This window comes from Poecilia reticulata, chromosome 21 (genome assembly GCF_904066995.2).
Source record: "Poecilia reticulata chromosome 21, P_reticulata-male-v2, whole genome shotgun sequence".
Taxonomy (NCBI): Eukaryota; Metazoa; Chordata; class Actinopteri; order Cyprinodontiformes; family Poeciliidae; genus Poecilia; species Poecilia reticulata.
Window position 1 is genome coordinate 2,449,823 of NC_088850.1, and position 27,651 is coordinate 2,477,473.

The 27,651-nt window shown below is 39.7% G+C and overlaps 3 protein-coding genes across 6 annotated transcripts; all 3 read left to right on the forward strand.

The window, feature by feature from the left end:
* Window positions 1-1,835: 1,835 nt before the first annotated feature.
* LOC103457297 (immunoglobulin superfamily member 10-like) lies at window positions 1,836-20,288 on the forward strand. Of its 3 annotated transcripts, none has more exons than XM_081602341.1 (8): window positions 1,836-1,957; window positions 14,394-14,696; window positions 15,480-15,770; window positions 16,365-16,673; window positions 16,893-17,156; window positions 18,430-18,555; window positions 18,625-18,653; window positions 18,740-20,288. In XM_081602341.1, the coding sequence occupies exons 1-8, from the start codon at window positions 1,912-1,914 to the stop codon at window positions 18,815-18,817; spliced, it is 1,446 nt and encodes a 481-aa protein (XP_081458467.1). In that variant the 5' UTR covers window positions 1,836-1,911; the 3' UTR covers window positions 18,818-20,288. The 3 variants fall into 3 exon arrangements, with proteins under 3 accessions (XP_081458467.1, XP_081458469.1, XP_081458468.1); XM_081602343.1 differs by having other exon boundaries at window positions 18,454-18,555; XM_081602342.1 differs by lacking the exon at window positions 1,836-1,957 and adding an exon at window positions 12,581-13,505.
* LOC103457193 (uncharacterized) lies at window positions 4,215-5,859 on the forward strand. Of its 2 annotated transcripts, XM_081602349.1 has the most exons (5): window positions 4,215-4,332; window positions 4,617-4,892; window positions 5,431-5,532; window positions 5,602-5,630; window positions 5,716-5,859. In XM_081602349.1, exons 2-5 carry the CDS (start codon window positions 4,724-4,726, stop codon window positions 5,791-5,793), a joined length of 378 nt encoding a protein of 125 aa, XP_081458475.1. In that variant the 5' UTR covers window positions 4,215-4,332; window positions 4,617-4,723; the 3' UTR covers window positions 5,794-5,859. The 2 variants fall into 2 exon arrangements, with proteins under 2 accessions (XP_081458475.1, XP_081458474.1); XM_081602348.1 differs by lacking the exon at window positions 4,215-4,332 and having other exon boundaries at window positions 4,360-4,892; window positions 5,716-5,853.
* Window positions 6,544-12,475, forward strand: LOC103457192 (uncharacterized). The gene is made up of 7 exons (XM_081602345.1): window positions 6,544-6,680; window positions 7,389-7,703; window positions 8,005-8,286; window positions 9,402-9,536; window positions 10,051-10,082; window positions 10,706-10,765; window positions 11,007-12,475. Exons 1-7 carry the CDS (start codon window positions 6,629-6,631, stop codon window positions 11,073-11,075), a joined length of 945 nt encoding a protein of 314 aa, XP_081458471.1. The 5' UTR covers window positions 6,544-6,628; the 3' UTR covers window positions 11,076-12,475.
* Window positions 20,289-27,651: the final 7,363 nt, after the last annotated feature.

Genomic DNA, 27,651 nt, shown 5'->3' on the forward strand with positions numbered 1-27,651 from the left:
AACTGCGGCCTAGGGCGTCCTGGTGCCAAGTGCACATATGGACGCCCTTATGCCTGAACATGGTGTTCGTGATGGACAATCCGTGACGAGCACAGAAGTCCAACAACAGAACACCGCTCGGGTTCAGATCCAGGGTGCCATTCCTCCCAACCACGCCTCTCCAGGTCTCACTGTCATTGCCCACGTGAGCGTTGAAGTCTCCCAGTAGAACAAGGGAGTCCCCAGGAGGGGCGCTCTCCAGTACCCCCTCTAAGGACTCCAAGAAGGGTGGGTAATCTGAACTGCCGTTCGGCCCGTAAGCAAAAACAACAGTCAGAACCCGTCCCCCCACCCATAGGCGGAGGGAGGCTACCCTCTTGTTCACCGGGGTGAACCCCAACGTACAGGCGCCCAAATGGAGGGCAACAAGTATGCCCACTCCAGCCCGGCGCCTCTCACCGTGGGCAACTCCAGAGTGGAAGTACGTCCAGCCCCTCTCGAGGAGACTGGTTCCAGAACCAGAACCATGCGTCGAGGTGAGGCCGACTATTTCTAGCCGGAACCTCTCAGCCTCGCACACTAGCTCCGGCTCCTTCCCCACCAGAGAGGTGACGTTCCACGTCCCAAGAGCCAGCTTCTGCAGCCGAGGATCAGACCGCCAGGGTCCCCTCCCTTGGCTGCCGCCCATAGCACAATGCACCCGACCCCTTTGGCCCCTCGGACAGGTGGTGAGCCCATCGGAAAGGGGACCCACATCTCCTCTTCGGGCTGAGCCCTGCCGGGCTCCGTGGGTAAAAGCCCGGCCACCAGGCGCTCGCCATCGTGCCCCACCTCCAGGCCTGGCTCCAGAGTGGGGCCCCGGTGACCCGCGTCCGGGCGAGGGAAAACGAAGTCCAAAGTTTGTATTCATCATAGGGGTCTTCGGACTGCGCTTTGTCTGGTTCCTCACCTAGGACCTGTCTGCCTTGGGTGACCAGGGGCATAAAGCCCCAGACAGCATAGCTCCTAGGATCATTGGGACACTCAAACCCCTCCACCACGATAAGGTGGCAGCCCAAGGCCACGATACCCGCTGAGAAAATATTTTAATTATGACTCGGGGATGTAATGATGCCTACTTGCATTGTAGATATTTATTATTTGTAAATATCAGGTCAAATGCACACATGAATATTAAAAATTATGAATCCAAAATTAAAGTACTCGCACACAATTACAATTTCTACACCGATTTTTTAACTTCAACCTCACAAATCTAATAATTACAAATTCAAACCTATATAATATTAAACACGAGTCGCCTGATACACACAGACTAAACTGCATTTACACAGATCAGGTTATGATGCACGAGGATTTCTAAGACTCGTGTCACTCTGCCAACAGCCTCAGATTCATATGTAAGTGGTGCATTAAAATGCTGGTGAAAAGCTGAGTCGTGATTTTTTGTTCAGTCTACAGTCTGTGTTTGTTCTGTTCTGACTCGGTTTGATTCTCTGTCTGCAGAGTCTCAGAGCTGCTGCTGTTAGTGGACCGACTGCAGATCATTAGTATGAATCATAGGTTCCTGTTTGTGAAGGAAATGACAACATGCTGTAATAAAAACAATAGAAATAAAAAAGAAACATTGTTTTAGGTTCTTTACAATCAGATCACTCAGCTAAATCATGTCTCACTTTAGTTCTCAGTGTTCAAAGTGAGTCAGTTAAAAAATGATGCAATTTTTGTTTCAACTACTTCCTTCTATTTGTGTTTTTTCTGTCAGTTTCTAAAGAACATAAAAGTGACGACAGAGTGACAGGATGCATGCTGGGTGTTGGTGTGAAGCTGTTTTTGTCCTTTTATTTCAGCCACAAAGAGGAAACATGATCAGTGTTTTCAGATCAGCAGCAGAGAAACATCTCAGTTCAGCAGCTGATAGACGGACGGAAGATGTTGGTTCTGGTTCTGGTTCTGGTCGTTGTGCTTCAGTTTGAAGGTAAAGATCTGTTTTCTTTCACATGAAGATGAGAAAAATTAAAGGGAACTTTGGCTTGCTGTTATTTTTTACGGAGACATTAACATTTAGTATCTGTAAAATAAACCTTTGTGGCATTTATGAGTGAAAAATAAATCCTGATAGAATTTCCTCTGTTGTTTTTCAAGACTGAAGAATGTAAAAGTAATTCAACACCATGGAACAAAATGACTAACACATTTATAATTTCACCTGATTGTTTTGTGAAGAATGATGGGTGTAAAACTTTAATGTGTTTTTGTTTCTGCTGCAGGAACCAGAGGAGGAGAACTTCATCTCTATCAGAGAGAAGGAGAAAATGTTGTTCTACCTTGTAACAGTCCTGCATCGTCTTATCGATGCTCCATTGTTAACTGGTTCTACAACAGAGATACAAGCGAAACTCACACAGAGGTTGAAAATGGAAAAGTTGTTGATCGTTCACCTCGAGCTTCCAGGTTAAAAATGGACAGCAGCTGCTCTCTGATCATCAACAACATCACTGCTGATGATGCTGGAAGATACATCTGTAGACCTGGTTCTGATGAATCCTCAGACGGTTTTGTGAATCTGAGTGTTTTAACCAGTGAGTATTTAGACCTGAATGATTTAACTCTCAGTCTCTTTCCTTCTGATCTACTTGGTGAAATGTTGGACAGATGTTTCTGACATCATCGGTTCTGATTTCCTTTTTCTCTGAACCTTGAACGTCTCTGGACTTTAACATGAGGGAACCTCTCAGTGACCTGATGCAGTCAGAAGGTCACATGTTGTTCAGTCAGAGAGAAACGATCATTTATTTAGACTCAGGAAAACTTTACCCATCAGGCCTCAGAGAAGGAGGAAATGAAGCTTGAAGGAGGTTTAAATTTTATTTCTGTCCTCTGTTTTGTTTCTTCTACTTCCTGTCTGATCTGGGGGCGGGGCCAAGCTGTGATGTCATCAGGAAGTCGCTCATCAGAATGAACGTTGTGCTGTAGAGATGTTTAGATTTAGTTTGTCTCGTTTTGTTGTTCAATGTTTGATCAAAGGACTGAATAATTTTCTCTTTGATTTTCTTGCTTCTTCCATCATCATGTATGAAAACCTGCTGTGATCTGTAATATTAGTGCAGATCAATAATCAGAAAACATCTGAAGTTTTATAAAAAAAAGTTACCTTATACATTCTTCAGCCTGAGAGCCTAAGACTTTATTGAGATTCTCACCTTTGATAAAGTTACTTTAACATATTTTAAACTGAGAAAATGTTTTATCTTCTCCTTCAGTTTCAGACGTTAATCCAACAAAGGAAGATTTTACATTACAATGTTCTCTGTGGAGATACGGAGGACTGGATTATTGTCCAGGAAGTTTCCGCTGGTTGGATGAAACAGGAACTGAACTGACTGGTAAAAGTGATGATCGCAGCTCAAGACAAAGATGTTTTTCTTCTCTAACTGTGAAGCATCAGAGCAACGAGAACAGAAGATTCACCTGCCAGTTTGTTGAAGGAAACAGAGTGAAGGTTGAAGCTCAATACATACAAGGTACAATATCTTTTATTTACAGAGTAAATGAGATAAACAACAGGAATTACTAGAATTTTATATGGTTGCAGTATTTACTATGGTTGGACTCAGTTGCTATGGCAACGAGTCTGCGTAGCTTGGCGAATACAGATCAATTTGCTGTGGATCATAGCACGAAATTAATACCTACATTTCTAAGTTTCACTGAGTTAACGCGGCCATGGATGACATGCAAAAGATTAGTCTTTTTGATCCGCAGCGTTGTACGCATGCGCGAAATTTCCGTAGGTCCAATAACATGCATGGTGTCTAAGTCAAGTCAGAGCCTCACCAGCTATGAACATCACCGCACGTCACTGGTCGAAACCTTCCACACCGACGCCGCTTGGCACACTGATTGAAAAGGCGTGGTTCAACAAATAACTAGCGGCAGAATCGTGTACAACAAAAACTGCGCACGCAGCAGCGTCATTCTGGAAACTTTTCGGTACCCCCTCGTGTGTAACTATTAATTAATATGCAATACTTAATATAATAATTAATTAATATGAATGAATATGAGAGCAGAGAGTGATATCTGAATTATTAAGCTTAAAAATATATTATTAACAGTTTTAAAAGTAAAACAGATCCACTGAATTGATCAGTGAACCGTCTGAATGTTTATGTGGAACAAAGTGACCAGAGTAGCGTTCTGTAGGGAAACTTTAAAAAGTGACACCAAAACAAAGAGGCCACTTTTAGAGGCTGATAGAGATGGAAAGATAAAAGGATAAAAAGGAGGAAGTGAAACAAACAGGAAGAGACAGATAAATGTGTTAAACAGAGAAATGTTGGTCAGTTTCAGGTTAGATAATAAACTGAGTTTTAACACGGAGACACTAAATCATCAAGTTATTCAGGAGAAACTGAAGTTTTAATGGACATAAAGAGCTTCACCGTTATGAACTACCATAGGATTCAGAAGTTGCTGGATTTTCTTTCAGAATTATGACTTGATTCTATTGAATATATTTACATTTTTTAAACATATTCTATATTTTCAGTGAATACAGGCAGAACATCACAGAGGCTGATTCTGTATTATTAACTAAATGTGTGGTAAAATATTTCTCTGAATGTTTTTTCCAGTCCATCTCTACCACAGAGCTGGAGATGAAGCTGTTCTGCCCTGTAACAGACCTTCATCATCCGACTCCTGCTCCTCTGTTGACTGGAATTATAGGAGAAATGAAAACATGAACGATCAACAGGAAGTTCGTAGAGGAATCGTTCAGAGTTCACCTCGTTCTGCCAGGATGAGTTTAGACAGAAACTGTTCTCTGATCATCAACAACATCAATGCTGAGGATTCTGGACGTTACAACTGCAACTATGAAACATATCTGTATCTAAATCTGCTGATCAGTGAGTATCTACACTAATGACTCTCTACCTGCTGATTTCAGTCTTTCTTAACCCTAAAATCTCTGTTTGGATCTGAATGTTTAGATCATGATGTGTTTTTATCTGAGTTCAGTCAGAACTGGAACTGGATCTGTCTGATTTTAGAGACTAAACTGTTCAGTTCTCTCATTATGATGGTTTTTATGGCCAACCTTCAGATTTATTGCCAGATGTTCGTCTGCAATGTTTCAACAGAACAGCTGCTAATCATTACCATAAAAATAAAAGTTGACATTGTTGGTTTCTCTCTTAATAATAACAGATGTATTTCTAGTTTAACATCATTATTTTGGACACTTTGTCTTTCCACACCACAGTTTTTATGTAGATCTCCAGTTTTCTTCTCCATCATGGTGGTTCAGGTTCTCCTGGTTCTGAACGTGGATCCAAAGTCTCAGACTCTCAGATTGATGTTCAGTCCACCATCATGGTGAAACTATGTTCTTCCTAAACCAGATGAAAACGATCCAATCAGGTTGCTGCTCCGTCTCCTCCTCAGGCCCCCCCGCCTCGTCTCCTCTGAGCTTCATCATGTTGACTCTGAAGATCACAGGACTGATCCTGATGGTTGGAATCACTGTTGGTATCATCAGAACCAGAGGTGAGGAAACTCGGCTACAATGGAGACAATTTACACACTTTAATCACTTTATTCTGTTTTTCACTGCAGGATGCAAAAAGCCTCAGAAAGACATTAAAGTAAGAGAAACAATCATGAAAAATACATTCATAGACCTTTTATATGTATCAGTTTTATCCAGTTAATGTCTGTTTTTCCTCTCAGGTTCGTTTTGCTGCTGATGACGACACAGTGGATTATGAAAATGATGGAGAACGTTCTGCTGCCGCCGCACTGCACTGAGCTTCATCACGTCAGTTACAGTTTATAGAAAAACAGTGTTGTATTTTAATTATGTTTTTTTAAATATGCATGTGTAATTTCTCTTCTTGTTGAATTTCCTAATAAAGGAGATAAACAGATGAGGAACTATTCTCTTCATTGTGTTTTGCGATGAAAAACCCAAAATCTCCGTATTTGTTCACTGAAATCCTCTGGACTCAGACAGACGGATCCATAATCAGACAACAGAAACTGCACAAAATCTCAAAATCACCATTTTAACGATTAAGGACAAACTGTCAAATGACCAAAACTGTCAATTTCTTAAACCAAATGAAACATTTTCTGCATCAAATAATTCAATGACCAGCAGATCATTCAGTGGTCTGTTTACAGAAGAGACAGATTTTCTGTTCTAAATTATTTACAGGTTGGAGTTTGACAGAGTTACTTTGTAAAAGAAATTAAAACAGAATATATAGAAAAAAAGCAACAACTTCTATAAAATAAAACCTTAGTACTCATCTGCTTTATGTTATTGACAATCAGCTAAAGCTTAATTTAAATCATGATTCACTTTAGTTGATCTGAGTGTTACAAAGTGACTCAGTGAAATGGAGCTTAAATGTCTATTTCTAACTAAAGGTTGTGCAAATACTTCCTCGTATTTGTGGCTTTTTTTCATGTTCTAAAGAAAACACAAAAGTGACGACAGCAGAGTGACAGGATGGCTGCTGGGTGTCGGTGTGAAGATGTTTTTGTCCTTTATTTCAGCCACAAACAGGAAATATGATCAGTGTTTTCAGATCTGCAGCAGAGAAACATCTCAGTTCAGCAGCTGATAGACGGACAGAAGATGTTGGTTCTGGTTCTGGTTCTGGTTCTGGTCGTTGTGCTTCAGGTTGAAGGTAAAGATCTGTTTTCTTTCACATGAATGATGAAACAACTTTAAAGAAATTTTGGTTTACTGAGATATTTAATGAGAATTTCCTTATCAGAAGTTAGTTTGAGTAGCTTTTATTACTCAGGTTTTCAACATGTATTTATAAAAATAATCATGTTCATAAAATTTTTTTCTTTTTTCTCTCAAACTTCTGACCTGATTAGGACTAAAATATTAATAATTGTTGATATAAATGTGTCTCAAATGGCTATTTAACAGGTTGTAATGGAGAAAATGTAGCAATAAATTATAATATTTTATTTGAAGGATTGTGCATAAAACTGACATGACACTTTTAATGCAAAGTGGCTCTAAAAGTTGCATTGAAAGTATTAAAAGTGCCAATTTTGCATGATTTTGTAAATTATGATAATTTAATGCAAAGTTGGCACTTTTAATACTTTCAATGCAACTTTTAGAGCCACTTTGCATTAAAAGTGTCATTATTTACCGAATGACACTTCATGACAACGGACATAAACATTCATAAAGACGTTTCTATGTTCATGACAGATGTTATGTCAGTCTTATGCACAACCCTTCAAATAAAGTGTTACCCAATAAATCAAACATGACAGAAAATAAGTTAACACATTTCTAGTTTCACCTTTATGATTGCTTTAGTGAATGAAGAAGTATGAAAAACTTTAATGTGTCTTTGTTTCTGCTGCAGGAACCAGAGAAGAACTTCATCTCTATCAGAGAGAAGGAGAAAATGTTGTTCTAGCTTGTAACAGTCCTTCATCGTCATCATCATCATGCTCCAATGCTAACTGGTTTTACTACAGAGATACAAGCTCAAGTCATTCACTGGAGGTTAGAAATGGAAAAGTTGATCAGAGTTCACCTCGAGCTTCCAGGTTAAATCTGGACAGCAGCTGCTCTCTGACCATCAACGACATCGATCGTGGTGATGCTGGACTCTACGCCTGTAGACGTCGTTCTGATGCCTCTTCAGATGATTTTGTGTGTCTGAATGTTTTATCCAGTGAGTATTTAGACCTGAATGATTTAACTCTCAGTCTCTTTCCTTCTGATCTAAATGTTGAAATGTTGGACAGATGTTTCTGACATCATCAGAGGATTTCTTGGTTTGTTCCAACACGCTCATTAAAACTTGCTCAGATCTGCCATATTAATGCAGGTCAGTCACCAAAAACGATACAGACGTCTGAAATCTTTATCAGGTTTCCTTTCTTTGTCTAAGCTTTCTTTTTTTTACCTTTTCTCTTTAAAGTGGTTCTACATTTTTCAGAAATCTAAGACGACATTTTTTCTTTTTCTTTCAGTTTCTCCGTCTCCTCCAGATGCTGATCCAGCAAAGGATGGAAAAATCACATTAGGCTGTTCTCTGTGGAGATGCAGCAGGTCTGATCCTTGTCCAGATAAAAGTCTCCTCTGGTTGAACGAGACAGGAAGTGAACTGACTGGTGAAGGTGATGGATATAAGTTTAGAGGACAGACTGGCTGTGATTCTCAGCTGACTGTGAATCTTCAGAGCAGCAGAAGATTCACCTGCCAGTTTGTTGAAGGAAACAAAGTGAAGATAGAAGCTCACTATGGATCTGAAGGTATGATGTCGTCTTATTAAGACAAACGTTGAAACAAACTGTTATTACATCATCTATATAGGCCTATTGAAATTAAGCAATATCTTGTTTGATCTTCAGTACATTATTCCTTTTTTTCCACCATGTCCAAGTGTGTTGAGATGGTTTTCTCCCCTTCCTGCGTTGAGCACCAGGTGAAATCAGAACCTCACCTCTGATTGATGGACGCATTTATAGTTTGGCAGGATGCATCATTGAACAGACTTGATTTTTTTAAGTGTAGTATGTTTTAGCTGGTTTTTTAAATTATCTTCTTTTGGTGTTGTAAGACAAGACAGCAGTAGTTGTCCAAAGGAAGACAAACCTGTAGGCTCAGGATTTAGTTTTACCGTTTTGCTTTGACAATTTGAGGTGATTTTCCCCTGTAAGTACGGAGGAGTGGCCGGCGGATGGAGGAGCCCAGCAGAGGGTGGTGAATGGGGGATTGCTGGAAGTTGCTGCTCTCCTGGTGGTGGTTATTGAACAGTTGGTGGTGCTGCCCAGGGACAGAGTCTGTCACAAGTTCAATGGTATTACTGGCATTGGAATCAGTGAGTGGATTGAAGAGACCCAAACATGTAATTGGGCCAACCATTTGTCGGCAGCAGATCAGGCTTTCTTCCTTTTGATCAGGGGGAAGCAAGGGTGGAAATGAAGTACCGCACTAGTGCAGAAGGAATGATCCAGCTAAGATTGTAGCATCTTAAAGAACCTGTATGGCTGTTCTAAGTCGTATTTAACTCTAAATACGCAGTGCGTTCTTTTCTAGGAAGCAGCCAACTTGCTTTACGTGCGTGGTGAGGCGATTCGGTGAAAGAGGCACGGGTTTCCAGGTGGCTCCAGGTGTCTCCAGGTTGTCTCCAGGCGCTAGGTGGATCCATATATGGGATGCATATTCATATGTAGTGGACGGCTGTATCCACTGCATGCAGAGGGCTCTTGATAACTGGTGGGGTTATGAAATTTGTAGCTGGAACCTGCACAACTATAAAGGCATTAATCAGACGTGTGATTCTGATTTCACATGGTGCACAGAGTGATGAGCGTCAGACACCATGTCGCCACACAAGTTTTGTCATCTTTGAGTCTTTTAACAGCAGCTCCTGCCAATAACACCATCATCATCATCATTGGATCAGTGATCGGCGTTCTGCTGCTGCTGGTTGTTCTTGCTGCTGTTTTTACCAAACTCAGGAAAACCAGAAATGGAGAGGATCACAAAATTTCAACAGGTACTGATGGCAATTTAAACAATATACAAATCTTCATTATCATAGTTCAAAATCTTGAATATTTTTAAAGCTAATGCAGACAAATGTTCTGATGCTTTATGTTAAACCTTTCAGCGAAAAAGAAAGACGCATGTGGTTTTTAGAAGAATTTGAATTGAATTATATTTTTAGTATGTAAAATCATTTGAACTGCCTTATTGATGAAATGTGTTTTATAAATGGACTTGACTTTAAGACAGCTACAGACTGCTGTGTGTTTCCAAAGTGATCAACATGTCTTTAGTTAGTTAGTTAGCTGGTTCTGGTGAACTGTTAACGTTTTACGTTAATTTCTCTGAGCCAAACAGCTTCATTTTCTTCCTGTTGTGGTTCACTTCTGTTTCTGATATCTAATGTTGAAAGTCGGTCCTCAGAATAAGGAAGAGCTGTTTCCATAGTTACCACAGCGCAGCACACAAATAAGCAGAAGTGTTCATGAAAATCATTGACGATTTGTTTTCTTTTGACTCTGAAGATCAAGATTCAACCTGTGGAAACCATCACTATGTGAGTATTAAAATGAACATGTTTCCTATGAAGATGAGAAAAAACATCTAATTGCTCTCCATATTTTTAAGAGTGACCAGAAAACATAACTTCTGCAAAATCTTTACCACTCATAAAGCGTGAGGCGACAGGAAATGATTGCAGGTTATTCCTGTTTTCTGAATTGGTCAGAGAATGACGCACTTAGTTTTCAGTCATCAAACATTTAGCTGCAATTAGCAGCTTATAGCTGATTTTATCAACCAATAAAATATAGTAGCAGCTGTTTTCTTAAATAATAGAATAATTAATGTCAATGTGAAATGTAACGTTTGTAATTTTAACTCTTTAGGTTGATCAGACACACCTGAGAGACTTTGACTGGACCGTCTCAGGATTAAAACCTGTCTGGACCATTTGTTCAACGTCTCTGTTCCTCATTTCTGTCCATCAACAGTTTTATTTGTTTCATTTCATCACTGTATGAAACAACTAAAGTTTTTATTTAGTCGTTCTGGTTTTAGTTTGTTATTTAAACTTCTTAAAACTTCTTTTTTGCATGTCGCTGTTCAAACTTCTCTGCTTCTCCCCAAAGAACGTTTTTCTACTGATACAGTAGATAACGGTAAACTGTCTGTTCTCAGGATGAGCTGCAGCCCAACCTGACCTACGCTACTGTTAACCTTCCTGAAACCTCTCAGAAGGTGAGAGACCCAAAGAGCTTTACAGTCTGATAACACTGAACACTGAATTCATCTTGTTAAATGTAACATGGTACAACTCCCTGATTTTCTTTTTTTAGAGGAGTGTTATGTTACTTCAGCATCTTAAGCCATTAAAACCATGTGAATGTGAAGTTTGCACATATTGTGAACATGTTCAACAGCCACATGTGGACAAATCATTCAAATGGAACTGAAACAGTTTGTGGTTTGTGTTCTGCAGGTCAAACTGGGCAAAGACACTGTGACTTATTCTACTGTCAGGACTAAAGAGAAGACAGAGGCAGACTGATCGCAGCGACGTCTACAGCCACACCGAGCACAACACCGAACCCGACACCGAACCCGACACCGAACCCAACACCGAACCCAACACCGAACCCAACACCGAGCCCGACACCGAACCCGACACCGAGCCCAACACCGAACCCAACACCGAACCCAACACCGAACACAACACCGAGCTCAAAACACCGAGCCCAACACCAAACCCAACACCGAACCCAACACCGAGCCCGACACCGAACCCAACACCGAACCCAACACCGAGCTCAAAACACCGAGCCCAACATCGGGCTTGATGTTTCCAACATCGAACTCAACACCGAACCCAACACCAAACTCAAAACACCGAACCCAACACCGAACCCAACACCGAACCCGACACCGAGCCCAACACCGAGCACAACACCGAGCACAACACCGAGCTCAACACCGAGCTCAACACCGAGCCCAACACCGAACCCAACACCGAACACAACACCGAACACAACACCGAGCTCAAAACACCGAACCCAACACCGAACCCAACACCGAACACAACACCGAGCTCAAAACACCGAGCCCAACATCGGGCTTGATGTTTCCAACATCGAACCCAACACCGAACCCATCACCGAACCCAACACCGAACCCAACACCGAACCCAACACCGAACCCAAAACACCGAACTCAAAACACCGAACCCAACACCGAACCCAACACCGAACCCAACACCGAACCCAACACCGAACCCAACACCGAACCCAACACCGAACCCAAAACACCGAACCCAAAACACCGAACCCAAAACACCGAACACAACACCGAACTCAAAACACCGAACTCAACACCGAACCCAACACCGAACTCAAAACACCGAACCCAAAACACCAAACTCAAAACACCGAACCCAAAACACCGAACCCAACACCGAACTCAAAACACCGAACCCAACACCGAACCCAACACCGAACCCAAAACACCGAACCCAAAACACCGAACCCAAAACACCGAACCCAAAACACCGAACACAACACCGAACCCAAAACACCGAACCCAAAACACCGAACCCAACACCGAACCCAACTGAGGCTAACAGGAAGTGAGACGTTTAATAATTCTGTTTACAGCAAGAGAAAAGTAAGATTCGGGTTTAGTGATACTGAAGTGTTCATTTATGGCTTGTGTTGCACTTTTTTCTGTTATAATTCATATCAGCAGAAAAATAGTGTCGTAACATAGAGATTAATATGTTTGTAACATATGTGAACTGTACCTGAGAGCAAGCAGCTAAAGGATCACCTTTCTAAACAAGATTTTTGTTCAGTATTATTTTGGGGGATTTAATTTGTTGAGAACTATTTTGTAAAACCTATTTTGATTAATGCTATAATATGTTAATGTTGGAAATAAAATACTTTAAATACAATATTTATTAAAATTCCACATTTTTACTTTATTTCTGCAAAAACTTTGTTTTTAGTAATTCGAGTTTACATTTGATAAGTAAATTAACAGGCTTCCCCATAACATGTTTAATGCAGGTTTCCAATGGCATCATGTTTATTTTGCTTTGTGGCAACGCTAATATGTCAGCTTTATTTTGTATTTAGAAAATCGTCATTGTGACATGCCCTCCACTAGAGGGCGTGGTTTTGTTTAGTGTTTCAGGTTGTAGCGGTGTGGGAGGCAGCAGTGTGTTGCTGCCCCCTGCTGGTCATTGGGCGGTTCTCCCTGGTGACCTGGTTTTAGTTTTGTCTGGATTTTTACACCGTATTTGTTTCCACACATTCTAACATTACTGGCAACTGATGACACACGTTTCTGTTTTAATGTAGTTAAACAGGAAGACTTTCTTGTGCAGTCTTCAGACCTTGATCAGCACAAAATGGCGGCTGCCCGAAACTGGAATATATGACCATTACATCATCGTTTCTATTATAATTATTATTGAAAAAAATTTAACTGATAACATTAAGATGACATTTTGTTTTATTATATATAAATTCAGTATAACAAAGTGACCGCAGCTCTTTAGCATTAGCATACATCGCAGTTCCTCTTTGACTCCCCATGCAAAGGATGTTGTGCAAAAGGATTACAAAAAAAACCTTAGAAACTATAACAATAAAAGTTAATTTATTCCCTCGTTTATGTTCTTGACAATCAGAACCTGTAGCTAAAACTCGGTTCATCTTAGTTCATCTAAATGTTGCAAAATGAAACAGTTAAATGTAATTTAAATGTTAATTTTTTGTACAGTTAGTTCCTTCTCTTTGTGGTTGTCACCTTCTAGAAACATACAAGTGTGACACAACCACAGGGTGTTGGCATGAAGTTGCTTTCAACCACAAATTCAGCCATAAACAGGAAATATCAGCATTTTCAGTGTACAAGCTGATAGACGGACAGGAGATGTTGGTTCTGGTTCTGGACCTGGTCGTTGTGCTTCAGTTTGAAGGTAAAGATCTGTTTTCTTTCACATGAAGATGAGAAAAATTAAACGACTCATTGGTTTATTGTTACTTACCGGTGACACAAGGACTAACATTTAGAATTTGCAGAAGTAAATTTGTGTAGCATTTTATCAATTGGCCAAGTTTTGACAAAATATGTAAAAAATGCTTCAGAAAATTTGGATTCAATATTTTTTGGCTTTTGTTTCAAACTTATAACCTGACAGGGATTAAAATATTTCTTGCTGTTGACATGAACAGTAAGTTTATGTTTGTTTCTGTGAATAATGAAGTGTGTAAATTAAAACAAGGAAGCTTTATTTATATTGCACTTTTCACAGATAAGATCACAAAGTGCTTTACAGAAATAAAGATGTGTGGAATAAAATAAACCAAAGTTGGTACAAACTCCTAATAAAGTCAAAAGTAGAACATATAACTAAAAGTTTGTCTGAATAGAAGTTAATTAAGCTTCTTTTTAAAGGAATCAACAGACAGAGAAACAGGGAGGCTGCAGTCTGAGAGGGTAACACAAGTTTTAACCCGGGTTTTGGGTACATTCAAGAGGTTTTGGGCTGAGGACCAAAGAGAGCAGACTGAAGAATGAGGGGTCAACACTTTGCATTGGACTGGCCTCTCCATTTAAAACTCTAAAATCAAGACAAACATTTTAGATCAATCCTGAATTTAACCAGTAGTCAATGTAGAGAAGGTCAAACCTGTGTAATGTGTGATTTTTCCGTTAGTTCTTGTTTAAAAGTGTCACTGCAGCCCTTTGGTCCGACTGGAGACGAGTGACAGCAGATTTATTAAAACAAGTAAAAAGAGAGTTGCAATAACCTAAAATATGGGAAATAAGATCAGCTTTCATGTGTCCTGTTTGTCTGCTGCAGGAACCAGTGGAGAACGTCATCTCTATCGCAGAGCTGGAGAAGATCTCGTTCTACCCTGCAGCAGTACCTTACGTTCCCCATGCTCCACTGTTGACTGGGTTTTATACAGAAATCGAACGGCTTGCGATGTGGTTCGGGATGGGAAAGTTGTTGAGAGTTTACCTGGAGCTTCCCGGCTACATGTGGACAGTAACTGCTCTCTGATCATCACCAACATCACAGCTGATGATGCTGGAGATTACATCTGTTACATGGTTTCAGGATATTTGGATGAGAGCAGAGTATACCTGTTTGTTCTGACCAGTGAGTATGTATACTTTAATGATTTACTCATGTTAGACAAATATTTCTGACATCAACAGTTTCTCTAAAACCTTTAACTTCTTTGGCTTTACTGTTGTTGTTTTTTTTTTAGATTTAAAGGGGCAGAATCATGTAAAAGTTTTACATCATGCTATAACGTTATTCCCTCATCAGAAACAAACCTGGAGTGTTGCTTTGAGAAATCCTTCAATCTCCATGGCAACCCTTCAGCCGCGCAAAACACTCTGTGGGACGTAGCCCCGCCTTTGACGACACAGCTATTCTTCAGAGATGCAGCTCACAACTTCTGCCTCACAGAGCAGCCCTTCCCCGTGACTCCCTCACTCAGCTCCTTCAGACTAGCCAGCAGCAATTAGCAAACACCTGATGAGCTCATTATAGGAGCTACTTCTCAGAGCAACGCTTGTCAAATGTTGTTGAAGGGCGAATAGAGGAGCCACGTTGTGACAACTTCCTGAAGGCGGAGTTTCAGAATGTGCAGGATTTCTTAAAGAGACAGAGACCCAATTACAAAGCATTCAGTTATGAAATCAAATATTTTTTATGTCATATTTGCTATACATAGCATTTTTATGATGGAACTATGTGTCTGGTTCAGCATTTGTTCAAACTGCTGAGTCATAGTTTCAGGATTATTTTGTTCCGTCATGCTGATGAAAACCTGCTCAGATCTGAGACCCCGATCCCTTTACGGTTCTCACCTTTGAGGAAATGACTTCAACATCTTCCAGAATAAGAAAACAGTTTTCATTTTTCTTCCAGTTTCTCCATCTCCACCAGATGCTGATCCAACAAAGGAAGATTTCATATTACACTGCTCTCTGAGCAGCTATGTGGGGTGGAGTTCTGGTCGGAGGAACAGTTTCCGCTGGCTGGATGAGACGGGAACTGAGCTGACAGGTGAAGCTGTTGGGTTACTTTTAACAACACCACGAACCTGGAATTCCTCTCTGGCTGTGCAGCATCAGAGCGGCACCAGCAGAACATTCACCTGCCAGTTTGTTGTAGAAAACTGCGTGAAAGTTGAAGCTCGTTACCCGCCTGGATTTATCGGTATGATGCTGTTTCCTTTCTGAGTGAATGAGAACGTGGTGATGAGCAGAAACTGATATTACATCTCTAAATCAGTTTCCCACCTGACAGTAAAAGTGTTTGTTTTATTGATGCTAACCAAATAAGTTTTAATATTTCTTTCATTGTCTGTTCAGTTGGATCACTGAACTGGACTTTATGAAATTAAAGAGGACAAAACTTGGTGCTTTATAAACAAAAGCAAGTTTTTTTTATCCAGTGTTTCTAAAAGCAAATGATCTGTTTGCAAATGCAAACATGTTCTTCCTTTTCTAACATCGTAGATCTGTCAGAGTTGAAGTTGTTGTTAGGAAATGAAGCCACTAGATGGCGGTACTGAGTTGGATAAATTAAGAGGAAATGAGCAAATATGGCAACAGAGGGAATCTTGATCAGAACCGTTCTAGCCATGATTTATACTGTTGACCAACAATAAATCACTTTATGAAAATAAATCTGGCAAAATAATATTTTTAAAATGTGTTATTTTTAACAGAATTAGTTTTAAACTAATTCTAACAGAGACTGATGTGAATAGCTACACGTAGCATAAAATCTGTGTGTCTTTTTCTTCAGGTACCAGGAAACAGTCAGATCAGATCTACCACAGAGCTGGAGATGTTGCTGTTTTACCCTGTAGAAAGACTTCATCATCATGCTCCGCTGTTAACTGGCTGTTTAAGAAAACTGAAAACATGACGAGTCAACAGGAAGTTCAGGAAGGAATCATTGTGCAGAATTCGTCTCGTGCTGCCAGGATGAGTTTGGACGATAAATCTTCTCTGATCATCAACAACATCACTGCTGAGGATGCTGGACGTTACAGCTGTCAGCTCTGGGACGGAGGCAGCTACGACAAAGATGTATATCTAAATGTAATGAGCAGTAAGTACTTGGAAATTAATGCTCCAATTTCTAATACTGAAATCCATTTCTGGAGTTTTCCATTTAACATCAGAGAGGATCCGACTTCAAAATTAGCTCCATTTTCATTCTTTCTACAGATCATCGCTTAAAGATTAGAGTTGTTCAAAGTTTCTCACCTTCAATTAATTAAATATTTCTACAGTTTTCATGTTAAAGCATTATTATGTTTTCTTTCAGTCTCTTCATCTCCACCAGGTGCTGATCCAACAAAGAATGGAGACGTAACATTACGTTGTTCATTGAGTCCTTGTCCAGATAAAAATCTCCTCTGGGTGAACGAGACAGGAAGTGAACTGACTGGTGAAGGTGATGGATATAAGTTTAGAGGACAGTTTGGTTGTGTTTCTTATCTGACTGTGAATCTCCAGAGCAGCAGAAGATTCACCTGTCAGTTTGTTGAAGGAAACGAAGTGAAGATAGAAGCTCACTACCAACATGAAGGTATGATGTCATCACATCTGTCTCTATCCACCTTATTCCAAGCCCCCATGAGGCTTTGCATGATTTATGGGCACGACTTCCACTTCTAACCAGAACCGCCATTTGTTTACATGTTAGCAACTCGCTAACCGGCTTTCCACAGAGCTTTTAGTTATAAAATATGTGGGAACTCCAGCTATCACATGTGGCAATGTTGTTTTACCGCTACCTACAGCTAATTTGGGGGGGGATGTCTCTATCCACTTTATTCCAAGCCCCCATGAGGCTTTGCGTGATTTATGAGCGCGACTTCCGCTGGAAGAGTCTTATTCACAGAGTCTTCCAGACGCTTCGTCGACTGTCACTGGTTCACCTCTCAGCAGGTTCACTTGGCTTCAATCTGTTCAATAATTCAGTTTATATGTTTATTAGTTAACTTTGGTCACCATAACGCCCAAAAAGAACATCACTGAGCAAAGATAATATTTAGCAACTCATAACACAGGAAAACTGACACGGCGCTGTGCTTAAGACTGTTTTTTCCCAGAATGCATCAGGCTCTTTGGCTCCCTTTTTAACTTCAACAGCCACTTCCTGCGCAGGAATAACCGATCACCCACAAAGCTGACATAAACAGAGGTCTAAGCTGCAGACGAGGAGTGTTTGACCCCCATCTGCTGCTGCGCATCAAATGGAGAAGAAGCCACGCGCCTTCTTTTGGGGTTCTTTTCGCCAAAAAAATGGGCGCCATTTTTTTGGCGCCCAAAATAATGGCGCCCAAAAAAATGTTGGGCACCATTCCCATTTGAGGGGAAGTGAAAAGTGTCTAATAACAAAACAAATCATCAGACCGGACTGTTTATTTCTGCTTTATTTGGGCGCTCCTGCATAAATCACATTCTCAGTATTCTCACAGGAACCTTTAACTCTCTGAGAGCAGCGCCTATTGATACTGACCTGTCCATGTAGAGTTCCCAACCAGTCCAGTTTATTCTTGATCTCTTGGCTCACATTTTGCTGAAATGCTTTGAGTTTCCCAGGATTGTCCAGCTGAGACTTTTTGAAATTTAACTAGATGGATGTTTCAGATGTTTGAATTCCTTCCTGAGGTCAGAGAGACCCAGAGCATCTGACATTTTCCTTTTGATAAAAACACACCTTAGTGCAAAACAGCTAAACATAATTAACTATTAATATAATTTTGTTCCTCTACAGTCTTCCATGTGTGGAGATGAAAAATGTTATGTCTTAACGTGTTGGAGAGAAGTTGCTGTTGATTTTTATGTCCTATCAGGTTGCTGCTCCGTCTCCTCCTCAGGCCCCCCCGCCTCGTCTCCTCTGAGCTTCATCATGTTGACTCTGAAGATCACAGGACTGATCCTGATGGTTGGAATCACTGTTGGCATCATCAGAACCAGAGGTGAGGAAACTCGGCTACAATGGAGACAATTTACACACTTTAATCACTTTATTCTGTTTTTCACTGCAGGAAGAAAAAAGCCTCACAAAGACATTAAAGTAAGAGAAACAATCATGAAAAATACATTCATAGACCTTTTATATGTATCAGTTTTATCCAGTTAATGTCTGTTTTTATCTCTCAGGTTCGTTTTGCTGCTGATGACGACACAGTGGATTATGAAAATGATGGAGAACGTTCTGCTGCCGCCGCACTGCACTGAGCTTCATCACATCAGTTACAGTTTATAGAAAACAATGTTTTATTTTAATTATATCCCAGTTCAAAATAACCTTTTGTATTGTGTTAATTTCTCATTAGCATTTTTAACTGTTAGATTCAGTTTTTTTAATATGTATGAAAACCATCATAAATATGGTAAAAAGCTGTTTGTAAAGACTAAAAACAGTTTGAGATGAAAAACCTATAAAATATGAAAATATGCCACTTAATCTGTTTAGTGTTAATAGAAGCTTTGATACATTTTCTGTTTTATTTTGAAGAACTCATGTTGTAAAAAGGAAGTGATGTGGAGCATCAGAGATTTACTGATCTCTCATTGGTCGATGTGCAGAAAGTGGGAGGAGAGAAGAGAAGAAACAGGAAGTTGTCGTGAAACCTGTTTTGAACTGATTGAGATCTTTCCAGGACACAGAAAACACATCATAAAAGCCCCAGGGCAACAAGTAATCTTGAATCATGATTTAATGTTGATTGAAACTTATATAATCTGTATTGTGACAGAAACCCAGAAGAAACAAGTAATTCAGTATTATGATTTGAAGTGATTAAAACTTGTGTAATCTTCATTTTACGAATGTACCATTAATGTAATGAATTATGTGAACTTGATTTTAAAGAGTAAATGTGAGAAATCATAAATGAAATTAGATGAGATGTCTTAATACTGTGTCACAATGTGAGAGGTTGCGTGAGAAGAAAAGATGAGAGAAAAACCAGGGAGTGGGATTGTAAAATAAGTGAAAGCGCCAGATGTTAAAAGAGGAAGTTAGCCAAAGTGGCTGATGTAATGGTCCAACGGGAGATTGTGTAAGCACAACCAAGATGCAGAAGTAGATGGTTGTGTAAGGCACAGAGGCGCACACGGCTGGAATACTGAGAGTATAAAAGGTAGAGGCAGGAGAAGAACGGGGTTCTTCATTCCGGCAGCGATCGAGGCAAGACCACAAGAAGATGCAGGATCAAGATTGGGGCTATACTTTGAAACCACGGGAAGGTGAAGACTTCGCGCTGCTCTAGAAAGGAACAAGATCCGATAATCCACAACCCGGGGTTCTGATTCGACATCTGCCTTACTCTCAACCCAAGAAACATCTCAACGATGCTGCAGTGGACATGGGGGATAGACAAAGGTCACCTATGGATAAAGAACTGAGCTCATGAAGAACATTCACCAGTTCAACTTTGGATTTATTCTGAAAGAGGACTCTGCTACGGCAAGATGGGTCCCTGACCATGGAATTTAAAGTTTCTGCTGCCAAGATCAACTCAGCATCTGGGAAAGAGTGGAACTGCATCCCAAAGCCTCTCTTAAGGTTTAGTGACACAGTATAGGGACTAGAGGGAAGTGTGTTTTCTAAAATTCTTTTATATTTTGATCTTTTGATTCTTGATTAAAGTAGCTGTATGTCATTTTCCCCTGCTAAAGCCTGCTAATAAAATATTAAAGTCTACTTGATGTTGTGGACAGTTAAATTAATTAAGTCATAGGAATAACAATTCTCCTGGTTAGTATAAAATCAATGTTCATGATCCTAGTGAAATGGGGGCTTCAGAAGTTTCTTTAGTTATGATAAATAATGACCTTGGGACTCGTGCCGAGTCTCTAAAATTATCTAGACTGTAACAAGTGCACGTTATTGATAGAGAAAGAGCCGCCGTTAACTGGGGTGGTTTCTGGAGTCGGGTTATTTGGATGTCTGATCCATGTACTGTAAAAGGTCGTAACCTCAGGATCTGAGGGTAGTTAGAGTCTAGACGCATCTTTCTCGCTTCCAGCTTAAACGGAATGCCCTCTACAAACTCATCTGTGGTAATACTCAGCAGGTGGAGGCTTCACGGACTCGTTAGACGAAGAGCTGATCATAGTCAGTCAGGAGGAGCCTGAGAGGAGGTAGGGGTGTGGCTGATTGTTGCGTAATAACACAGTTGAACATTGAAAAAAGTTGGTAACTTTTCTTTAACAAACTTTATTGATATGTATTATCCATTATAGCTCAATAAAAATATGTTTCCCAGTTTAATACAATTTTATCGACAAGTAGACCTTAAAGCATAAACTTGATTTTAAAAGTACATTCAATAAAAGAGAACAATTTTCATATGTATGAATAAATATGAGAAAGAGAAACTTTAGAAGAATGAAACATTTAAATAAACTATTAACAATATATTTGGTTTTGTTTCATTAATTTAAAATTAAGGAATTAATCATAAATTCATCTTGTTTACTGCTATTAAAAGATTTAATCATTTTCACGTCAAAGAGGGAAACTTGGTTTCCTTGGACTGGATCCAGATCCACTTATCATCCAAAGGTCTGAATGAACTTAAAGCTAAAAACAGATAAATGTTAAACATCTTCCATTTCATTTTCACTAAATATGTAGCAGATAAAAACTCCTCTAAACTGATTTATTCATTATTTAATTAGAACTGATTCAGGACATTTAATTGTAAATATTTTACCCAGGGAGAGAAAGAATAAGATAAATGTTTCTGCTTTATTTTAACAATGTGCTCCAATATAATTTGTTTCCCAGTTGGAAAAGCATGTTCATTAAAATAATTCTGATAAATGTATTTTGGTGATTCTTGAGAATAGGGACAAAACAGGTCCTATGGATAAAGCACAAAAATTGAATAAAATATACACAAAATATAATTTTTTCAAATATCTGACTAAACTAACCTGGGTCATGTGAGGACAACAATGTATATTTTCCAGGTATTTGCTGAATATTTTTTTATTTTAAACATTGCAGTCGGTGGATGATGCCTGTAAAATCCCTTGTCCAGGAGCAGAACTCAATACATTATAATAGTTTAAAACAATTAAAGAAATACTAAAATTATATATTATGACAATTACGTATAAGTAGTCATATAAATAATTATAAAGGTATCAATAAACTCAATTAAAAATCATGTTTATATATTTTCCAACTCCATTGAAATTTGTCCCTAATTTTTGTCCACACCGTCAGACATGAAAAGAATGTAAAAAAAATCAGGCATTATTGGGGCACCAGAACTTCTGAGGACCCCATGACCACTTCCTTTCTCTTCCTTTGCTAAGAGGGCTAGTTAGCTCTGGTTAGCTTAAGTTATTCTTTAGTTTTTTCTTCTTTTTATTCCTAAGTTGCTCGTCACAACCATGATGTGTCAACACCATAACTGACAATTTACAAAACTTTGATGAAATTTTGTGAAATAAAAGCTTAATTTTGGTAAAATGTAAAAATTTAATGGACCTGATGAGCTACAACATGGCCTCCTTCAGAATTTTTTATATATTTTTTGTTGGCTCTAGTGGCCTTTATTTGAAAGTAGTCCAGCAGGAAATATGGTAATGAGAGAGAGGAAGACATGTGGTAAATGTCACCAGGCCTGGAATCAAACCAGCGACCACCGGCATGAGGACCAAGGCCTAAATAAATGGGTTGTGCGTTGCTCCTGTGCCACCACAGCAACCCATCCTCCTTCAGAATAACATCATATAAATTGAGGTAGTTTGGCATTTTGTCAACTCCATCAGTTTTTCTGATTCTTTCAGTGAAATTGTTGTCAAATCTCACTTAAATGTGCAATAAATTCATTTTAATGTATTTTACATAAATTGCATTACTTCACATGTACCAAGTTTTTCATTTTACTCACTAGTTTGTCACCTTCAGCTCTGTGTCAACTCCGTCAGATGGACTTTTTGTTGTTTTTTGTTTTAAATAATATTTATTTTGTTTCTTGAGAATCATTTGTATGTAAAATGAGTAAAAATATCACTTATAGGGTCATTAAAAAATATTTTTTATTTATTTTTGTCAGATTGTGATGACCGCGTTCTGGGTCAGGTCGATTAAAAATTTAATTTTTAAAAAAATGTTGCAACTGGGAGCCTGCACTTTAGCATCTTTACATTTACAAAACATTATTTGTCATATTTGCATACATAAGGTTGAGAAATAACAAAAAAAAGGGAAAATTAAAACCCATTTTGCCCCTATTCTCAAGAATCACTGATTTGTGATATTTTTTACATCAGTAAATGTAATGTTTTCCACATGGAGATGTTTCAATCTAGGATTAATTTATGACTTCATCAGATTTTCTTCCTCTGATTTTAAGGTGTCAAAGTTTGTTAGCGTCTTCTTGATGTTTTAGATTTTAACTCTCCATCATGTTTTAACCTGCTGTGATTATTTCAAACTGGAATTGACAGAACAGTAGTGCTGAGTTTTATGTGTTAGCATCCATTAGCAAAGTCAATGGACCTTACCAAGCTCCGCCCAGAAACGCCCCTCGAAAGTCTCACGTGGCTGCATGTCTCACAAACAAAGCCTCACGGTGCTTAGTTTCTATGTGTAATTTCATTTCGACTGACTCTCTGCAGAGTATTTCTGAGTCGATTACTGTAGCATTTCTGCTGGATTTAAAAAAAAAAAATCAGCCATGACAATGGACAGGGGAACCAACAAGTTCATGTCATCTTTTTTGGACGACATCAAGGTGTTTGAGCCACGCGATGCCTCCAACATTGTGCGCGTCACAGCTAAATGCTACCGGTCGATGAGGAACAGAGCAGATCCTCACACCCTCAGCATAAATATAGCTGTGGACAAGATCACTGACGCCTATTGTTCTTACAAGGCTGGGTAAGTAGGACATTCATGGCTTTGAGGATGATTTCTGTTGGAAAATGTTTGTATGTGCCTAGGCCTGATACACGGTACTCAGAGGCTAACACGATTAGCGTGGCTAACACAATTACAGTTTAGTAAAAGCTAGCGTGGCTAACACGATTACAGTTTAGTAAAAAGCCTTTTCAGGTCAAATAAAATCTTTAATGTATGTCAGATACGGTACACATTGCATATTGATCTGTTCAGCTAACGTAAGACTGTGTAACAGACAGACTTCAAGGTGTAGAAGTTGTATCGGTACTGCCATTATGCTGTAATTGGCTAAAAGGTTTTCGTAATGGATGTGATTATTATTGACTATTTTTTTTATATTCACTAAACACAAAGAAAGCAAAGCAACAATACTTAGACCAGCAGACAATCCTTTGTTCTTATTGATCCTATGACGGTTGAGCTGCAAATGCGGTCGTGCACAAATCCAAGCAAGGCTTTCCGTTTCAGATTTTGGAAATCTGAATTTTAGTTCCACAAACACAATCAGGATACCTGACATCGCCTGTACAGATACCCCACTGACGGTGGAGAACCATTCTTTTTTGAGTCCTGACGCAAAAACTTTCTGCCTGTCTGCTAGTCCACAATGTACATTAGCATGTGTTTACTACTGTAGCTTGTGTTTGTGAGACGGTAACGCACGTGGTAGCTGCGCTGTGACGAAAATGGGCATTAGCCAATGAAACGCGGCCCCTGTGGTAAGGTCCATACACACTGAGTGCAGTGAGGCTAACCTAGCCTAGCTAACAGGAAGTGACCTAACTCATGTTTCCGTGATTGAAGCTGGTGAAGTTGAGCGTAAAGCAGAGAAACGAGTCGATTCTCAGAGTTTCATCAGGAACTGAAAGGTGAAGTTCAGAGAATCTGGACTTTGAGGAAGTTTCACATTCTCCTCTCTTCAGCTTCACATCAGACCTGCAGTTTATTTAGTTTAGTCAAGTTTTAGTTAATTATCTGCTGGTTTAGGTTCATATCAGGGAGTGTTGAGCCTCTATTTGGTTTTTATTGACTGGAAATCAGAAACTGGGAGATTTTATTACACAGTTAAATATTTTGAACTAATGTAGAATCAGGTCAAAACTAACTGTCACCAGTAGAGGGCGCATGTAGGTCTTGGTAGATGGCGAACTCACCAGCAAAGCATTCTGGGATTTGTAGTATAAACAGTGAATGGTTTGTTTCCCAGTGATCCAGCTCTAGCTGACATGTTGAATGTTCTCATGGACCAAATGTGACCCACTGCCTGAGTCTGAAGCCTCTGCTGGAAGGATCCAGTTGGACCTGATTGGATTCTGTTCTGACTCGGTTTGATTCTCTGTCTGCAGAGTCTCAGAGCTGCTGCTGCTAGTGGACCGACTGCAGATCATTAGAATGAATCATAGTTCCTGTTTGTGAAGGAAATGACAACAAGATGTACTGAAAGTAATAGAAATAAAAAAACAAAATATCTCTTGGATTTTCTTTACAAACCGATGTTACTTTAGTTCTCAAAGTTACAAAGTGAACAATTTAAAAATTTATTACATTTTCATTTCTATCTAAAGTTTGAACAACTACTTCTGTGTGTCGAGAAAAGTTGAGCTCATCCCCCATGCTGGAGATTTTAGATTAATAATAACAATGAATAAAGTTACCTTTAAAATTAATTACACAGGTAACATCAAGACCCAACAGTAGAGTCAGACTGTAGTAAAATTAATCTGGTTGTGTGTTGTGATTGTGAAAGGTCAGGGGGAAAGAGGAACTGATGGGAGAGCAGAGATGACCAAGGCCTTATTGCTTAACTTTCACTTTCCTAAGAAAAGGTTGGGCAACAGACGTAGGAGGCAGTGGCGGCTGGTGCTAAAAAAACTGAGGGGGGCGCACACAAACAAATGAAAAACAAACAAAACAAATCTTTAAAAATAGCACTATTTGAACATGAATTTATTATCTAAACAATTTAAAGGGGGCGGCGCCCAAGCGCCCCCTACTGGCCAGCCGCCACTGTAGATAATAAATAATTTAATTCTTAACTGCAAAATACTTAGAAATGTATTTATTCATACTGTGTGTCCAATAGACATGTTAGAATGTATTAAAATAGTAAATACGTAATTCTATTTAATTGCTCACATTGTGCACACTTCGGTACTTCCTATGTGCAGGGCGCCGTTCTAATGAGAGTGTATGTAGGCGCATCAACTTTTGGCAAGCAGGTGATCTGAGGCTGACTTTTAATTGGTTATTTAAGGTTTTCCACAGGGCGCAGCGCTCTGCGTCCCGGACACACCCATTCTGTTGTGTCATTACTGGTAGAGTGTCAGTACTGGCTAATTTTTTTTAAAACATTGTGTGATTGGACAATCCCCGATTCGACTCATTAGCGCAGCTGCAGTTCGTTAGGTCGATTCACGTTTACGTTTGCAAAGTGGAGTAGTTTCAAAATGAGAGAAAATTCTGTTTTGTCTTTACAAAAAAATGCTTTTACAAAGCGTTCACTTGAAGAAAAAAACAGGATAAAGGAGCTTGGACCGGATCGTCCCAATTTACAAATTCAGCAGCAGGCAAGTGATCGTGGACGATCCTACACGCGGGCTTTTTCCAGCTCTTCTTATGACAAGCGGAGTTGGCCAGCTGGATGTGATGTCGGACACTGAGTGTAGAAGACCATGAAAGGATTGCTGCCTCTGTTGTTGTGGAAAATCACTGTTACACTGGTTTATAGTAGTGTTATTTAATATATTAGGAAGATGTGCGTTGTAGTTAGAAATACCTTTAGTTGTGTCTATGCTGTGTAGGTATGTTGATGTAATGTTTGTCGGCAAGATATTTTATTATTTAAGTTGTACTGAAGTTTATGGGTAATGGGGAATAAAACATTTGGTTACTGAATTTTGTATAATCTTGTCCCACAAAAATGCTGTAACACATTTCATAACACAGCCTTAAAAAATGGCAGCAAATGTTATTAAAATCAGTAAGTTTATAAATAAAATGTGTTCCTTCTTTCTATGACTTAATAGAAAGGACAAAATAACATTTCATATTTAGAATGAAAAATGTGATTATAAAATCATAATCTTCATGTTTGTCCTTCTCTCTTAAGGTCTGTGATATCATACTGGGACACACCAGGGAGCGCTTTTCTTTCACAAACCACCTTGTTAGTGCCACACTCCTGCAGGGGGACAGATTTGAACAATACAACACAGCATTTCCTGAAGATGCACTGAGCAACACCTTAAAAGCCTATCCAGTGCTCAATCGAGGTAAGCTGAAGACTGAGCTTACTCTCATCTACAGCAAGGAAGAGTTCAAAGCCTGTTGTGGTGCTGTGGGCCTACTCCAGCTGTTTATGGAAAACAATCTAGAAGAAGTCTTTTCAGAAACTGTCACGCTCTTGAAGATCCTCATCACCACACCCATGACCACAGCAGAAGCTGAAAGGTGCTTTTCAACTCTGAAAAGAATCAAGACTTTTCTGAGAAACTCAATGATTCAGGACAGGCTGAATGCATTGGCCATGTTGTCAATGGAGAAAAGACTGGTCACAGAGATGACTGACTTTAACAAGAATGTAATTGAGAAATTTGCAGGGCAGAAGGAAAGGAGGGCAAAATTCATGTTCAAATAGTGCTATTTTTAAAGATTTGTTTTGTTTGTTTTTCATTTGTTTGTGTGCGCCCCCCTCAGTTTTTTTAGCACCAGCCGCCACTGATTATCTAAACAATTTAAAGGGGGCGGCGCCCAAGCGCCCCCTACTGGCCAGCCGCCACTGGTAGGAGGACTATTGAGCAACTCTGGGTCATTAGAAGAACTGTTGCCTTGCAGCAAGAAGGTTCTGGGTTCGATTCCCGGCCCCGGTCTTTCTGCATGGAGTCTCCATGTTCTCCCTGTGCATGGTGGGTTTTCTCCAGGTACTCCGGTTTCCTCCGACAGTCCAAAAACACGACTGTGAGGTTAATTGGCCTCTCCAAATTGCCCCTAGGTGTGAGTGTGTGTGTGCATGGTTGTGTGTCCTGTGTGTCTCTGTGTTGCCCTGCGACAGACTGGTGACCTGTCCAGGGTGAACCCACCTCTCGCCCGGTACACTAGCTGGAGAGGCACCAGCACCTCCTGACCCCACTGAGGGACAAGGGTG

Coding starts and splice junctions, on each gene's coding strand:
- LOC103457297 (XM_081602341.1), top strand. CDS start 1,912: ATGTTGGTTCTGGTTCTGGTTCTGGTCGTTGTGCTTCAGTTTGAAG. Junction 17,157..18,429: donor AGCTCACTACCAACATGAAG/GTATGATGTCAT, acceptor ATGTCCTATCAG/GTTGCTGCTCCGTCTCCTCC. Junction 18,654..18,739: donor AGCCTCACAAAGACATTAAA/GTAAGAGAAACA, acceptor TTTATCTCTCAG/GTTCGTTTTGCTGCTGATGA.
- LOC103457193 (XM_081602348.1), top strand. CDS start 4,604: ATGTTTTTTCCAGTCCATCTCTACCACAGAGCTGGAGATGAAGCTGTT. Junction 5,533..5,601: donor TGGTATCATCAGAACCAGAG/GTGAGGAAACTC, acceptor TTTTCACTGCAG/GATGCAAAAAGCCTCAGAAA. Junction 5,631..5,715: donor AGCCTCAGAAAGACATTAAA/GTAAGAGAAACA, acceptor TTTTCCTCTCAG/GTTCGTTTTGCTGCTGATGA.
- LOC103457192 (XM_081602345.1), top strand. CDS start 6,629: ATGTTGGTTCTGGTTCTGGTTCTGGTTCTGGTCGTTGTGCTTCAGGTT. Junction 8,287..9,401: donor AGCTCACTATGGATCTGAAG/GTATGATGTCGT, acceptor GTCTTTTAACAG/CAGCTCCTGCCAATAACACC. Junction 9,537..10,050: donor GGATCACAAAATTTCAACAG/GTACTGATGGCA, acceptor TTGACTCTGAAG/ATCAAGATTCAACCTGTGGA.